The 15,426-nt window shown below is 43.3% G+C and overlaps 1 protein-coding gene across 12 annotated transcripts in view; it reads left to right on the plus strand.

The window, feature by feature from the left end:
* SEC31A (SEC31 homolog A, COPII coat complex component) overlaps positions 1-15,426 on the plus strand; it is a 41,028-nt gene that overhangs the window by 2,844 nt on the left and 22,758 nt on the right. For all 12 annotated transcript variants that reach the window (XM_027887244.1, XM_027887246.1, XM_027887248.1 and 9 more), the window contains exons 4-15: positions 779-977; positions 2,250-2,345; positions 3,575-3,715; positions 5,014-5,156; positions 5,786-5,885; positions 7,166-7,327; positions 7,517-7,669; positions 9,091-9,324; positions 9,872-9,946; positions 11,824-11,874; positions 12,664-12,741; positions 14,873-14,948. In XM_027887244.1, the coding sequence (XP_027743045.1) occupies positions 779-977; positions 2,250-2,345; positions 3,575-3,715; positions 5,014-5,156; positions 5,786-5,885; positions 7,166-7,327; positions 7,517-7,669; positions 9,091-9,324; positions 9,872-9,946; positions 11,824-11,874; positions 12,664-12,741; positions 14,873-14,948 (1,508 nt within the window). The remainder of the gene's footprint in view (positions 1-778; positions 978-2,249; positions 2,346-3,574; positions 3,716-5,013; positions 5,157-5,785; positions 5,886-7,165; positions 7,328-7,516; positions 7,670-9,090; positions 9,325-9,871; positions 9,947-11,823; positions 11,875-12,663; positions 12,742-14,872; positions 14,949-15,426) is intronic.

The following is a 15,426-nucleotide window of genomic DNA, read 5'->3' on the forward strand; positions in this document are numbered from 1 at the left end:
AGTTTGCTTTCTGCTTTGCATAAGAGCTCATGAGTAACCATGTCATTTTATTAGAAGAAATTCATTCCTTGCATGTCTAAATGCACAGGAATGCTGTTTTGCTTATGTAGCAAGTTCACTGAGTTTAAGGAAATTTGGGTATTACAGAGGGACACAGAGGTGCAAAAATTCCTAATTTCTGGAAGGATGTTTAGTTTCCTGTGATTTAGCCTGGAAAATAGACTGTGGTCCAAGAGATGTGTCTTAGATGTGAGCCCCTGGTGTGGCAGATGAAATGCTTGCACATCTAAAAGCACAGATATGGGAAGGAAGGTGGAATTTTTCTAGTTCCACCTTTTTTTCCCCCTTGTGTGAAGCTATTGGCAAATAGGAAAGGTTTTTCTCCAGGCTGCAGTTGGTTTGGCTTTTACAGTCCTTACTTTGAGTACTCCTGTTGTTTTGCAAAGGTGAGCTCAAAATCATGTGCAGCTGGGAGCACTTAGTTGTTCTTGCAGCCAGGAGATTAAAGATGTTATCAATTTCCAGATTATTGGTTGTTCGTGTTGTGACCCTGCATCTTATTAATGAGAAGAATTGGGACATGTCTTTCTGATGGAAGGAGTTGTAAGTACAGAGACTCATCGTTAAGGAGAAATGCAGGCAGTGCTTTTCTCTGACATGTCTGCTCTGTCTGTTTGCAGCAGAGGCTTTAGCTGGGGTGAGCAAAAAGGGGATTCATCCTTCTTTTGGGAGCTGGTGGTGGATGGTTGTAGACTGTGGGGCTCTCTATGCCTTACAGGTACCACAAGCTGATCTGGGGCCCGCACAGCATGACCTCGGGGGAGAGAGTCTCTGGAGTCCTGATTGCTGGGGGTGAAAATGGAAATGTCATCCTGTACGACCCAGCCAAAATCATAGACGGAGACACTGAAGTAATAATTGCGCAGAAAGACAAGCACACTGGACCAGTAAGAGCCCTCGATGTCAACATGTTCCAGGTTGGTTTTCTGCTGTTCTTTATATCATACCGTCATAGACGAGTGGCCTATTTTCACATGTACCTAAAAATGTTTCTGTTGCTTCCCGTCCCATGAAAAGCGTGAACTAAATTTAGTGTTTGAGTATCTTGCTTATATTTAGTAGGAAAATCCTGTCCTGTTGCTTGGCATTTCAGGATGGGGTATGAAAGCCTTTGAGGTGTCTGCTTCATTCCTTCCCTTTGTCAGTTTGCATTGCCAATTTACTAGGTCTTTTTAGCTCAGGCTATGTTTAGAGGTGGCCTTCTGTGGTGCCTTTAGCCACTCTCCTTTTTTAGCTTCTGTGCACTGTGCCAATATTATTCTCATCACACAGGAAGTAATTATGTGCTCTCACTCATACTTCTGGAGAGATCAGATTTCAGGTACCTCTGGGAACTAGGTAGGCTCCATCTTCAAGACCTCTAAGTATTGTTGCTTGGAAAGAGGAGACAGCAGAACACAGCCACTTGGCCTTCTTAGCAGAAAGGCTCTTAAAACTAACAAGCTTTCCCACATTACTGATGAGCATTTACTTCCCTCTAGATAGAGTGTGTTGGTTCCCACCAGCTGTGTGAGAACTGAGTTGAATTCATTCCCTAAATAACACTTCTGTCTCTGCCCTCTTGCTTTCAGCAAAGCTGCCCTGTGTCCGTTGTATCTACTCTGAATTGCTGCCTTTCCTTTTCTGCCTGGTATGAAGTCAGGACTTGCTTGTCATCAGCCACGAGATGTGGTCAAAGGGCACTTGGTGCCCTTGGCTCATGTCACCCTGCCTGGACTTTTGCATCCCAGGTGCAGAAGTGCCCTGGGTGGTTGCATTCACTGTGAGCAGAGTGCTGTCCACCAGAGGCACAAATGCCACCCTCTGTCTGGAGCAAAGCTCTGTGGTGGCCACGGCTTCCTCCTCTGCCCCTTCACACAAGTGTCACCACTTTTCCCTTGCCCCTGTGGCTGTTCCCCTGCAGCCCCTTCCTGAGCGTTTGCTCTGCGCTGCAGGAGCACTCCACAAATTCTGGTCTTAGCATGCCAGCTTAGTGTAGAGTGTGGGTGTTTTTTAATTAACTCAATCTTACCTGAAGTCTCAAGAAAACCTTGCCTTTTTTTCCTAAGCTGCTCTGTGTGAGCCAAAAGCTATATCCTGAGCTGACAGGGCAAATCAACAGAGTCCTGCAGATCTGATGCCTCCCAGCAGCTAAGACTGTGAAAGCTGATGCTGAAAATACTCTTAATGTCTATTAATGTGTCTTACAGACTAATCTGGTGGCCTCAGGTGCTAATGAGTCTGAAATCTATATCTGGGACTTGAACAACTTTGCTACGCCAATGACACCAGGAGTGAAGACACAGGTACCAGATTTGTATTTATTAAACTCTGCAGAGCAAGCTAGTGAAAAATATGTATGTCAATTAAGTAGAGAGCTCAATGAAACTTACAGTTTTCAAGCCTGTCTCAAGTGGGGTGGGGGACAGCCTTTTGAAGTCTAACTTGAGTAGTAGTTAATTGTGATTAGCTGTGAGCTACATTTCTGTTAAGGTTGGCTACAGTCCTTAAGGTCTCTCAGGTTACACCACTCTTCAAGTATCTATAACCATTACATGTCTTAGTCTTCCTCTGCATTTTTCACTGCATGGATGAATTTGAAGATTATGAAGGTACACAGAGGAAAACAGGAGGAAGATAAAAAGCAGCTACTGAGAAGTCAGATGATGAGGCAGTAGGTTTTGCAGTTATGTTTGTGGGTCTCAGGGTGTGGTTTAGTTGTTATACTCAAGGTCCAGTGTTTAGCCTTTGTCTCTTAAAGATGTTCTGTGGGGAAAAACAGGAGTCTTCTGTGCTTTGGACCTTATGAAGGAAATAGAAGAATGGGAGAAAGTTGTTTCAATGCATGTATGTTTCTGTATCTATTAAAAAATTGCACAAGAAATTTGTGGTTACTGGAAAATGGATTTATTACCGTATGATGATTTGGAGACAGCAAAGTGAGCAAACAGGATGACAAGTTAGTTCAAATCATTAGTTAACATGTAGGCATTTGGGGGTATGCTCACTTTAAAGACCCCTGTAAGAGATCTTAGGATTTTTATGTCTAATAGTAATTTTTTTGGCTGAGACATCTTTTAGTCCACATGCTTAATGACAGCTGGAAATAGTAGGACAACAAGGACTGGATTAACACTGAGTTTAATTCTTGGTCTAAAAATAAGGACTGAGGGGATGGATAAAAAACCTCCACAGAATTCCTCCAAGCAAACTTTTTTTTTTTTTTTTTGCTAAGTCAAAACCTAATAAATAAGACAAAAGGGCAGTTTGTATACCCCAATAATGCTTCCATGCAGTAATTTTCTGTTCTTGAAGACAGTTGTACTTAGTCTTGTTTCAGTAATTAATGTATAGTGTAAAGCAGAAAATAATTTTACAGAGAACTGCCAGCAGCAGTTCTTTTCAGGAGTTGGTACTCTTACAGCATGTGGGACAAGTCCCCAAGCAGGTTTCTCATTTATCAAGTCCTGAAACCAGCAGGGTTTGAATCTTCAGTTTGGAAAGGTTGTGACAGGCTGCTCTGTGTGTGCAACAGCCTCTTGAGGACATCAGCTGCATTGCATGGAACCGCCAAGTGCAGCACATCCTGGCATCCGCCAGCCCCAGTGGCCGCGCTACTGTGTGGGATCTCAGGAAGAACGAGCCCATCATCAAAGTCAGTGACCACAATAACCGGGTGAGTTTTCTCTTGTGCAACTGCAAAGGTGCTTGCAGAGAGGTGTTGGGGTGCTTCTTGACATGGGGGGACAGGTCACAGCACCCCTTGGTTACATGACACAGATACTGGTGCCTGGCCCAGTTTTCTTTTAAAAGGCCATGTTTATGCAGAGGGATTGTCAGCATTATAAATGAAAATAGATGCAGATTAAAGCAGGACAAGGCACTCAGATGTCCTATCAGAGTGGTGAACTAGTTCTGAGAAAGGCTTTACTGATCATTTTGGGGCTACCACAGAAAGATTTTTATTCACTTGGTCAGAAGTGACATGTTTTATGTGCTGAAGAGATGAGGCTACAGCTAATGTGCTCTGGGTGAGCACATCTTTATTTCACAGAGCAGGTGACCTCATGGCTTGGTGCTCAGGCAGAGAGGGCATCCTCCCTCATCCGCGTGGGATGAACACAATGGCTGAGACCTGGCAGAACATTGAATGATGGAGCTGGGGTCTGTTCTTCTGCTGGTCTGGCTGTGAACATGGGAGCAGGCTGCAGCTGAGCTGGGAGAAGGCAGGGTCTGTGGTGGACAGCACCACGGAGGAGTGCAGCACTGAGCAGGTCACAGGAACACTGTGTCGTGTAGCTGTAACCACCACACCTGCTCCTTAGGCAGTGTGAATGTGAAAAAAGAGCCTGTTGAACTTGTGGAGAGATCGTATCAAATTTTTATAATTCCGTATTATTTTAAATGGAATGTTGCTTTAACCAACTTTGAAAATATAGCAAGAAAATGAAACTGAGAAATGGGTGCTTGTGAAGTAGTTTTTTGGTCCCTGCACTCCTATTTTGATAAACTTTATAACTTGATGTTTTATGTATTTGTTGCCTAACATAACAGCAGCACAGTAGGCTGTCTTCTTCATGTGGTTGTAGGTCTCTGATACAATGTTCACATGACAGTAACCTCTGCCTAATGATGACTTTTATTAAAAAGATCAATAAAAACAGTAGAGAAAAAGGTTTATACAGTGGGCTTTACAGTTTTCTCACATTAAAACATAGGGCTGTGGAAAAAAAAATCAGCACAACGTCATGTCTTTGAGAGGACCTTGGGAAACTAACTGCAAGTCTCCTCGCTCACAGAAATGAGGAGAATATCCCAATCTGAATGCATTCAGAAAGAATACCCAGAAACACAGCTGCAAATCCCCTCACAACAGTGTTTTACAGTGCATGTAGACAAATCTGGTCTAGTTTTCTTTTTTTTCCTTTAATGCTACTTAGTTATTTGATGCTTTGGCACTACATTGTCCTGCAGATGCACTGCTCGGGCTTGGCGTGGCACCCTGATGTTGCTACCCAGATGGTTCTGGCCTCGGAGGATGACAGACTGCCTGTTATTCAGATGTGGGACCTGAGATTTGCCTCCTCACCGCTTCGTGTTCTAGAAAGTCATACGAGGTACGAGTCTTGTGTAGCCTGCTGCTCCATGGCGTTAGCGCTGTTGGTGACTCGGTACCACATCCTCATGTGTGGACTTGCGCAGTTTCTCTGCCCCTCAGTCCTCTAAATGCCTTAAATATGGGTAGATTCTGGAAGATTTTGTTAAATTCTTGTCCCTCCTCAGTTGTGAGTGAAACTTTCATATTGCCCCAAACCACTGCTTGATTCAAGGAGCGAGTAGAACAGCAGTAACAAAACTGCTGCCAGTGGTTCTGCTGACTTGAATCTCCTCCTAATAAAAAAGCTGACAAACTTCATAGTCACTGACCTTACCTACGGGTTTGCACACTGTGTGTTAATGATACAGGCAAACAAACCATTTTGTTACTCTAGTGTTCAGGTTTTCCCATAGGACTATTGCATTTAATTTTTGGATACAATGGCTGCATCTCTATAACTTTTCATACACTAACTAGAAAGTGTATATTTCAACAAATAAAGTGTAGATAGCATTGGAAAGTTTCTCCTCCAGTAGGAGGAAGCAGTGGGCAGGAGGGGTGCTCAGCTAGTGTAGAACTTTTTTATGCTTTATTTATCACTGTTTTTCATTTATATTAAACTTCTTTTGGTTGTGACTTTTTATGCAGGGGTATATTGGCCATTGCTTGGAGTATGGCAGATCCGGAGCTGCTGCTTAGCTGTGGGAAGGATGCTAAAATCCTCTGCTCCAACCCTAATACAGGGGAGGTATTGTATGCTCACCACTTAAAAAAAATGAAAATAAAAAATCCCTGTTTAGAGGTGGCACATGCAAAGAACATGTTGCTGTTCTTGCATTCCTAGGTATGATGCTTCTATGAGATGTTTCTTCCTATCCTAGGTACTTGTGTTTGCTATGTGTGTCTTCTGAGCTTGTTCTGGTGGTGCAGGATTCCTTCCCAGTATTGTCAATATTAGTGCTTGTCCTTGCTACTTCTCTCCTGCTGAGTAGTAATGTCCCTGTTCACTATAAGAGATGGAAATGGCTGCTCTTAATCATCTAAATATGCTTCCTACTCTTTTGTTTTGGGCCCTGTGTGGCTGGATCATTGTTGTAATTGCTTTTTTCCTTCTGTAAGAACTCTCATCCAGACAGGAGGGATTTTGTAGCTTACCACAGTAATGGCAGGTCAGTAAGAGTCACCTTTCTGGGCCTGGGGATACCTTTCAAAGGGGATGCAGATCTGCTTTTCAGCCAACTAGAGTGTTTGTCCCTAGACTATGAAAAGTGCTTCAGGCCTACTGGAGGGCTCCTTGCCTGCAGTGGACAATAATCCTGGAGTGGGAGTGAGAAGTGCTTCTAAAATTCAAACACTGGCCCAAAAGTGAAAAAGCTCTGGAGTGGTAAATGTTACCTGAGCTGGATCTTGTGCTGTTATGAAGTTTTTACATGAAGATGAATCATATTACATGTTTTTATTAAAAATAAAAAACATTTTCCTGGGAGACAGCATTTTGCTGACAGTTAGCTTTTTGTTCTTTGAGTTTCTCCTAGTTTATGGTTAAATGTCTGCTGTAAGGGAGGGGCTTGTCTGTTCCAAGGCACAAGAGACTCTCTGCCCAGAATGCAGGTTTTACCTTTTCCAATTTTCCTGTGAAAACACTTACTTTAGAGCCTGAACATCTCTTTTGCGTAGTGGGTAGTGTGTTTAGGTGTGGGGATACCTAAATTAGCTCTGAATAACCCAGAACGGATGTCAGCAGCTCACAGTTTATGGTGGGAGACTGCACAAACATACCCCTCCTGCATAATTTGCCCTGTGTGGATTAAACAGAAGATTTAATGGGAGAAGGGAATGAAGCAGTGGTGTGTGATAATCAGCTGTTTGGGAGTTGTCAGCGTTTGCCCACTGTTAGTGTGAGTGGTAATGTGGAGGCTGCTGGGGAGCAAGAAGAGCAGACAAGTCTCAGGGCAGGCAGGAGAATTGTTGCTGCTGGACATGGTCCTCCATAAAAACTGATTTGTTGGACTTGGTTTTGCTGCCCAGGTGCTGTACGAGCTGCCGACAAACACACAGTGGTGCTTTGATATCCAGTGGTGTCCGAGGAACCCTGCTGTCCTGTCTGCGGCCTCGTTCGACGGGCGCATCAGCGTTTACTCCATCATGGGAGGCAACACGGATGGCTTGAGGCAGAAGCAAGTTGATCAGGTGTTGAAAAATGTTTGGCTAAGAATAGGGACAGAAAAAGGGTAGAACAAAACATGGGGTCATGGGAAGTCTTCAGTGGCTGTCTGCACCCCTGTTTGCAGGAGCACCAATTCAGTGCAAATACGTGCTTATGTTTAGTTAAAGGGAGAGATGTCACATCTGTTTTTTCCCCTTTTTGTGCTATCAAAGCTTTCATCATCCTTTGGGAACCTTGATCCCTTTGGTACAGGGCAGCCCCTCCCGCCCTTGCAGCTGCCCCAGCAGGCTGCCCCACAGAGTGTTGTTCTGCCTCTGAAGAAACCACCCAAATGGATCCGGCGGCCCATAGGAGCGTCGTTCTCGGTAAGGATGAGACAAGGCTGGGCATGGTTGGCCAGGCAGGGAGGGAGAGAGGTGGCACTTGCTAAGCACAGGTGTTGTGCTTCACCTAGGGAGAGTTTCCCCTGTTTGTCATTGTGGTCGGAGACGCTTGGGGCAGCTTCCAGACAGGGCACTTGGGACAGCAAGCCGGCAACAGCCTGACAAAAATGTTAGGGAAAAAGAAACGTTGCCAACAGACATTTGTTTCTGTTTTGGCATTAGTGCTTCGCTGTTATTTATATGCAGTGCTTGCTTTGGAGTAAACAAGTATACATTGGGAGGGGGAATGAGACAAAACTGGGCGAGTAGCTGAGACTTGAGTGCAGTTTGAAGGTGTTATGTGAGTCAGTATGCTGGAGAATACTTGGGTCAGCTTTGATCAAAGTAGCAGGAGTTGTTGTAGCAGCACATGGCTCAGTTCCTCCGTGGCTGGTTGATTTGCAGAGGAGCCAGGTGAGGAGATGGCAAGGCCCTGCTTTTTTGTGAGAGCAGAATCATCTGCTCTTTATTTCCACCTTTGGCTTATTTTCTAAGCCCACAGACCATTTCTCCTGGAGATTTTAGCCTGTCCACTTGAAATGGATTTCTTTGCTGAAATAATTCTCAGTTTTCAGCATCATATGCCTGCTTATTCACAATCTGGTGCACAAATGAAATGCAATTTTCTCCTATCAAAGAGAAGTGATGTTGCCTAGTCACTGTCTGATGTGTCATTTTATAATGGTGTTTATTCCCTTATTCATCCTGGTTTTTCAGGACCCAACTGTCAGTCTTTTTCCTGGCTAGGCTTTTGTTTTTTGTAATGCGTATTTTGTCCATTATTGGACTGACCTGCGTAAATTCACTTGCAGCTATAGAATGAAACAATATTATAAGCCCCTCCTAATTTTTTTCCTATGTTGATTTTACCTCTCTAAATTTTCTCATGGCTCACTGCCCATCTCTCAGTAGGCTTTTAACTGGTAAACAGCCTGGGAAGAGCAGGGCAGACATCATGCTTGAGCATTTATTTAATGATACGTGGGTTTCTTTGGTAACTGCATTGCAGTGTCATGAGGTACTCCATTTATGCTGGGGCACTCTATAGACCCACAGCTCTCGTTCTCTGTTGCTGGTCAGTCTGTTGCCTGAAAGAAAACAGGCATAGGAATAGCTGTGCTCATAAATCTTACTAAATGTTCGCCTTCTTATCCAGCAAGCTCCTTACATGCCTAGAAATATGGAGTAATAGGGGAAAAAAAAATTCAGTGAGTTGATGTCAGGAGTGTTCAGTTATTGGATGATAAGCATATATGTGTTACATAAAATCACGTGCATACATTTGTGTATGCTCCTACTTTTTCATACATGCTCCCCTGTATAATTGTATTTTTCACATGCTACATTGTGCACTTCAATTCCAGTTTGGAGGCAAGCTGGTTATGTTTGAGAATGCCAAGTCTCAGCAGCAGCCAGGGATGGAGCAGCAGCAGCACCACCATGTCTACGTGAGCCAGGTTGTCACAGAGAAGGAGTTCCTGGCCCGCTCCAACCAGCTGCAGGAGGCTGTGCAGTCTGAGGGCTTTGTCAGCTACTGCCAGAAGAAGATTGATATGGCCCTGGCTGACTTTGAGAAGAATGTGTGGGCCTTCCTAAAGGTAACTGGCTAACAGCCATGCAGAAATTCCCAAGTGACTTGGAAAGCTAGCATCAAAGTGGTTTCTTTTGCGCATCATGGTGTTTTAGCAGAAGAGGTGCTGGGAGTGAGAAGATTTAGCCTGTGGGAATAGCACCCATAAGCCCATGTCACTGGAGCTGGCTTGCCAGGAGAGGGAGGGTCCCTAGGGCCAGGGTGGGTTAGGCATGAGTAAAGGTGTGGGTTTTGGCATCCCCCATCAGTACATTATCTGTACAGGGAGCTAGTGAGAAGAAATAAAGCTTTGGCATAGCTTTAGATGGGCTTTTCACTGCTCACTATGAGCATTTAGAGGTTTCCAAGTGAACCAGATAAGCAACAACCAGACTGAAACCTTGCCCACCTGCTCAGGCGCCCAAGTCACCGAAGACTTTTGCAGTTCTCCTTGTTACATTCAGTCTACTCAGCCACTAGCTCTGAATGGGTAATTTGTGCCAGTCAAGTAAAAAGCCAGTGAGGGAGAAAATGAAAAATTGTGAATTGCAATATATTCTTTAACTTTTTTAAAGGTCAACTTTGAAGAAGATTCACGTGCTAAATACCTTGAGCTCTTGGGCTACAGAAAGGATGATCTAAGGAAGAAGGTAAATATGCCTGGAAGTTGTGCTTGTGTTAAAAACTTTACTTATCAATGTTTCTGCAGAATACAACCTAAAATGTTGACAATGCCATGTGTGGTTAAGTACTCGTGGATATGTCAAAGCAGGCAGCAGACTTCAGAGGCTTGTCTGCGTCTGACTGTCCAATCCTGATCTGAAATTCTCACCCATTAAGAAGCTTTGATATTTATTGGTTTGGTCTATTCATGTAACTGTGTTACTTGACATCCTTCTACTGTAGCATCACGGAATGAGATCTGGTTTTAAGCTTTCTGGTTGAAGAACATGTAAGCAATTTTCAGGGTATCATTAACTACCTTGGAAAACCTGGGATAGTCCTTTTTTAAAAAAAAAATGGATTACCAGGAAGAAACTTGCACATCTTTAAAGATGTTTCTTCACAGTTGTAGGGAGATGCAGTGTTACAGGGAGATACCTGCTGTGCCTTTTGGCTCTGTTGCTTTCAGTGCTCTACCCAGGACCCATCTAGTATTTCTTCAGTTCTGTTTCAGTGGATTTGAATGTTTGATTCATTTTCATTGTATCAAGCTAATGTTTTATTTCCAAGGGCTGGCTCCATTAAAGTGTCATTATGCTTATACAAATATAATGTTCTTTAGGGCAAACTTAATATGATTTCAGGGGAAAAAAAATCATGTTTTTGCTAACAGTCTGTCCTCAGCTTCAAAAATTTTGTCCATAACTCCAAGGCAAGCACAGCAAGGGAAATCCTGCTTTTGAAAAGCAGATCTTAAATAGAAAATCCAGTTGAAATTTAGTAATGGTATTGCAGAGTGGCCTCATGAGACTAGAGCCTACTTCTGCTTGTTCCTCTGGGCTTGATATGCCCTGGGCATGGGGAGAAGCTGGGAAAATGGGCTTAGCTGAACTGAGTGGCCTGAAATACTGGGCCTACCCCATTATTTCGGTATTTGAGAAACAGATAACAGGAGCTGAAAGGCCATCTTTTTATGTAGCTGTTTCTCAACAGAGCATGCCACATTCAAGTTGAATCCATGTTTTTTAAAGTCAGGAAACAACACAGACAGCTCATCTGTAAGTTTGTGATAGCTACATGATGATAAACTCACTAAATCACAACTGGTTTTTCACATTAATGGTAGCACAGGAAAAGTAAAAGGGGGTCACAAATTTCAGGTTCTTAGAATAAGCTGAAGAGTATGGAGGGGGGTTATCTTCTTAAAACCTGTGACTGTCTCCAGCAATTTGGGCTCAGCTTTTTGCACAAACCAGCCTCCAAGGGTAAAATAAAGCCTGCAGTACCAAAAGCAGTAGGTAACATTAGCAGCAATAGGAAATCCAGGCTCCCTGAAGCTGAACTAATATATAAACTCAATACAATTGGTTGTTTTGAGGCCCCTAGTTGAACCTGGAGTCATGGTTTGCTTTGAAAAGCAGTAAAAGCTGGGCATTTTGACTCCTTTATACCTTGGAAAATTCTAGCCCTCAGCCATGTGCTTGAAAACACAGCTTCCTGATAGGCTTCCTGTTTCACAAGGATTGTCACTGCTTCATTTTTCCCTGACCAGAACACACAGAGGGTTTTGTCCTTCATGTTCTGCTACTCCTTTTATTACTGTAGTTTCCAGCAACTCTAGTGAGGTTTGAGGCCCTTGAGTTAACAATTAAAGGTTTAAAAGCATAGACCAGCTATTGTTTCCATCAGAGCTTGGGGTGCAGGGATATTAGCAAATCCATCACCTGGAAAAGGAAATGACTTTAGTTTCATGTTAACTGTTCTGCAGGCAACATAGTAGCTACATGTTCCTGTTTTGCAATCTGAGAAATCAGTGCCTCTCTAAAGTGAAAGGGTACTCACTTAGATCTTGCTTGTTTCCTAGATTACATCTGCTCTGAATAAAGAAGGTCTTGCAGATGGTGTCCTGGGAGAGGTAAGCAAACTCATGTGTATAACTCTGTGATTAGTTTAATAATGACATGGTAATGTGCAAAGTAAGAACAATTTTTCTTTCCACTGGATAGCTGTCACAGAATAATTCACAAATAATCCAGCATGTGGCAGGTTCCTACATTCAGTAGGATGAAGGTACTTATTTAAAAAAAACAACCAGTTTTTAATTCTCAAGTGTTCCCCCCTTCTCTAGCAAACAGCCCTCAGTCAGAGGATTTCATTCAGGGTCTCATTGGTGTCCCTCCATCTTTCCTTTTTGCTGCCTGCCTCTTGCCCACTGTGACACTTCGTGCTGTCTGTAAGGTAGGGCAGAGTCTTGCTGCCTGACAGCTAATTTCAAGAGCAGCACCTTCACCAGGCTATAAAGAAAGCAGGACTGGCACTGTGGTCCCATAACACTTCCTACAAGAATAACTACCGTTCAGGCATTGGCTGTTGTAATTGCAGTGGCCTGAGTCTACAACAGGAGCGCATTGCTTTTGTGCAGTAGACTGTTCAGATATCTATTGTTGCCTAACAGGGAAGAAAGATTTTGTTGCATGTTTTCAGGCAGCTAAGATGAAACCAGCACAAGGTGCTATGTAATGCCAAAGGAAACAAGGCCTCTACCATGTTTGTGATAGCCAAACATATATGGCCACTGCATTTCTGTGATCTGCAGTCTGGTTCTAACTGGTGGTGCTGGGAAGGTGGCTATACTCTGCAGTGCAAAGTGTTTCTTCCTCTTTCGCTGGCTTGGTTTTTTTATGACATCTTCTCTCTGCTGAAGGCTCCTGCAGAAGCTGATGAATCTATGCCGAACGATGGGGATGAAGGCCGAGCTACAGAGGAGCAGTTCTTGGGAGAGGTATCTGTTGCCCTCTAAACTAGCCCTGCTGACCTCCCCTGTGTTTACTTTGTTACCATTAAGAGCATTTTATTTTGTTAGCTTTTCCTAGTGCCGAGGACATACAGAAATACAAAAAGTTACTTAGAATGATAAAAGCAGTCTCTTGTTAAGTTGTTTGAGATTTTTCTGATTAGCTTCAGACATCATGTGAATAGGTTTTGGTAGCAATGATGAATGAAGAACAAGTTTGTTTTATAAGAATCCAGTTGGCACCAGACTCAAGAACTTTATTCTGCCATCATTTTCACTCTGACATTTCCCTAACGCAAATTATCTGCTACCGGAACTCTGATGCTTTTTTTTTTTTTCCCTTGCTTTTCTCATTGCTTTCTTTCCTCCCTCTGGTTGATTATTACCAAGCAGTCAGCTTATTACTGCCCTCTTTTAGGGTATAACCCTTTGCAGAGATGAAGCTGTTCTACTGGAGGAGAGGTAGAACATTCATTCTCTGCATTGCTCCCACCAAAGTCACAGTGCCATCCATCCCCTGGCACCGAGCAGCGAGTCAGGGCTCTGGCACCCAGCTGCCTTAGGATTGTTTGTTGCAACACTTCAGTCAGATTTATCACAGGCAGTTTGAGATCAACCATGCTTGCTCTTGGGATCCTACAGCTACTGTTCATTTCTGTCCATTTGAAGAGCATTGTTTTCAGCCCTATGTTTTAAATATGGGGGCGGGTCTGTAATTAGCACTGAGGACCAGCCTCTGCCTTGTGGGGTCAGTAGCACTGAAAATATTGTATTGCTGTGTGAACAGGCCAATGTCATTGTCCCCCATTCCCTAGTCTCCCTTTTGGGTTAGAATTCGAGCTGTTAGCCCAAAACTAGTTGTGCTCCCTGTGCTTCTCTGTAGTGAAGAGGAGGACAGTTTAAGGCTCATGCAGGCTGGAGTGCTTCACTTGACTGCATATAACAAACAGCCTCTTAAAGACACTAAAAGCAGAGTGCTCTCCTTCGATTAGGTGCTGGATTGCTTGTTAATTCTTTAGGCACTGCAGTGGCAATTGTGCATCTGACTGTATAAGGATTTTGCTATATGCAGTCCTGAAGATGTTAGATGTCTCATTACAAATGTTTGCTCTAAGAGACAATTCACAGCCAAATATGACCCCAGCCTTCCAGCATGGATGGTAAATATTTGTGAGACTGGCCTGGAGCCACTGATGATGCATCAGGGTGTGCTGTCACATCCATAAAGTAAGTGGAAGGGCACATTATTCCTGTGATAGTCAAACATGCTCTAAGCTGATACTAAACACTCATCATGTGCTATCTGACAGCAAAATAGTTTTCCTGATGCTGCCTCCTTTCATGAGTCAAACATGAAGGATTTTTCCAACTTGCCTCCCCATCCAAATGCCTGGGTTTGGTTGGCTGTGCGCTTCATCCTCTCAAGTGCAGTTTCACTGATCAACTCACAAACAGGGTGTTCTCAGCAGACTCATGAACTCCCCTTGCATGTACTAGAGCAATTTCTGCACTCTTCTTAAGCTGTGCTCTGAAAACAGGTAACAGAGAGAAACTTCCTTCTTGGTGCCATTTTTCTTATTATTGGATGGTTTTATTTGAAATCCCAAATGCTCAAAAGTGGTGTCTATCTTAAATCCTGGGAGAGTTTTATAAAAAAAAATAGGCAGCTTCTGTCCACTGAACACTCCTGTACTGAGTGCAAAGTGCTTAAGTCTGGTCTATGCTGGACTTCTGTGTTGAAAATGAAGCATGTGTTCATGTGTAATTTGCCTAATTAGGCTAGGATGTATGCCTAGTGCAGAGTATTTCAAGGACAAGCTGAAAGTCTAAGTGGAACAATGTAGAACCTAGGTAATGTTACGGTAGAGTGTTCTTGGTAGGGGTTGAATTTGAAAGAAGAGGGAAGGGAGAGGCTTCTGACTTTGTGGTTGTGGCTGTTGTTTTGCTTGGAGGGGATTGTGTGTATATGGGCATGGATGTGTGTATGCATGTTAATGTTCTCTGAGGCAACTGCTAGTCTGAAGGTCCAACTTGCAATGTAAGAGCCATGTTTTTTTAAATGTGTGTGTATTCCCAGTGTTTACATAATCTCACAAATTATGCTTTTTCTTTCTCTTAGATTCTAAAGGACCATAAAAAAGAAACTGAGGGTTTGGGATCTGCAAAGATGACATTTAACATTTCTGTTAGTGGAGGTAAAAAAAAAAACCCTTGATACTGATTCAGTTTTATGTGCTGATGTTTATAAATGCTGATGTTAATACTGGCATTCCAGTGAGAAGGCAGTTTCTTCACAGAAATTGTGAGGAATTGTAATGACTTGTCTCTAACTACACTTGTTTCACAACAATCTCAAGGCATTTGAAAATGTGGCTTCTTTAAGGAAGGAAGGAAAGTATACAGCACTTGTGTACCCCATTGCTGAAAAGCAGCTGCTCTGGGTGATTTCTGATACAAAGGAAGACATGCCTGATTGAGGCATGAAGTGCTAGCAGAAACTCCCAGGGGGTCTTGAGTAACACAAAAGCTACTGACCCCTGTCTAGTTTGACTTTTTCTGGCACTGTATGCAGGGTAGTTGTTTCAAAGGCCATTTAGATCTCTAGCATCCTGCTCTGGTGCAAGGTAAGCGCTGCTTGACAGTACCCCCTGTGATATGACTGTGGCCATGTGT

This window comes from Empidonax traillii, unplaced genomic scaffold (assembly GCF_003031625.1).
Source record: "Empidonax traillii isolate 1590-97213 ecotype Southwest subspecies unplaced genomic scaffold, ASM303162v1 scaffold205:size1172791, whole genome shotgun sequence".
Classification (NCBI taxonomy): domain Eukaryota; kingdom Metazoa; phylum Chordata; class Aves; order Passeriformes; family Tyrannidae; genus Empidonax; species Empidonax traillii.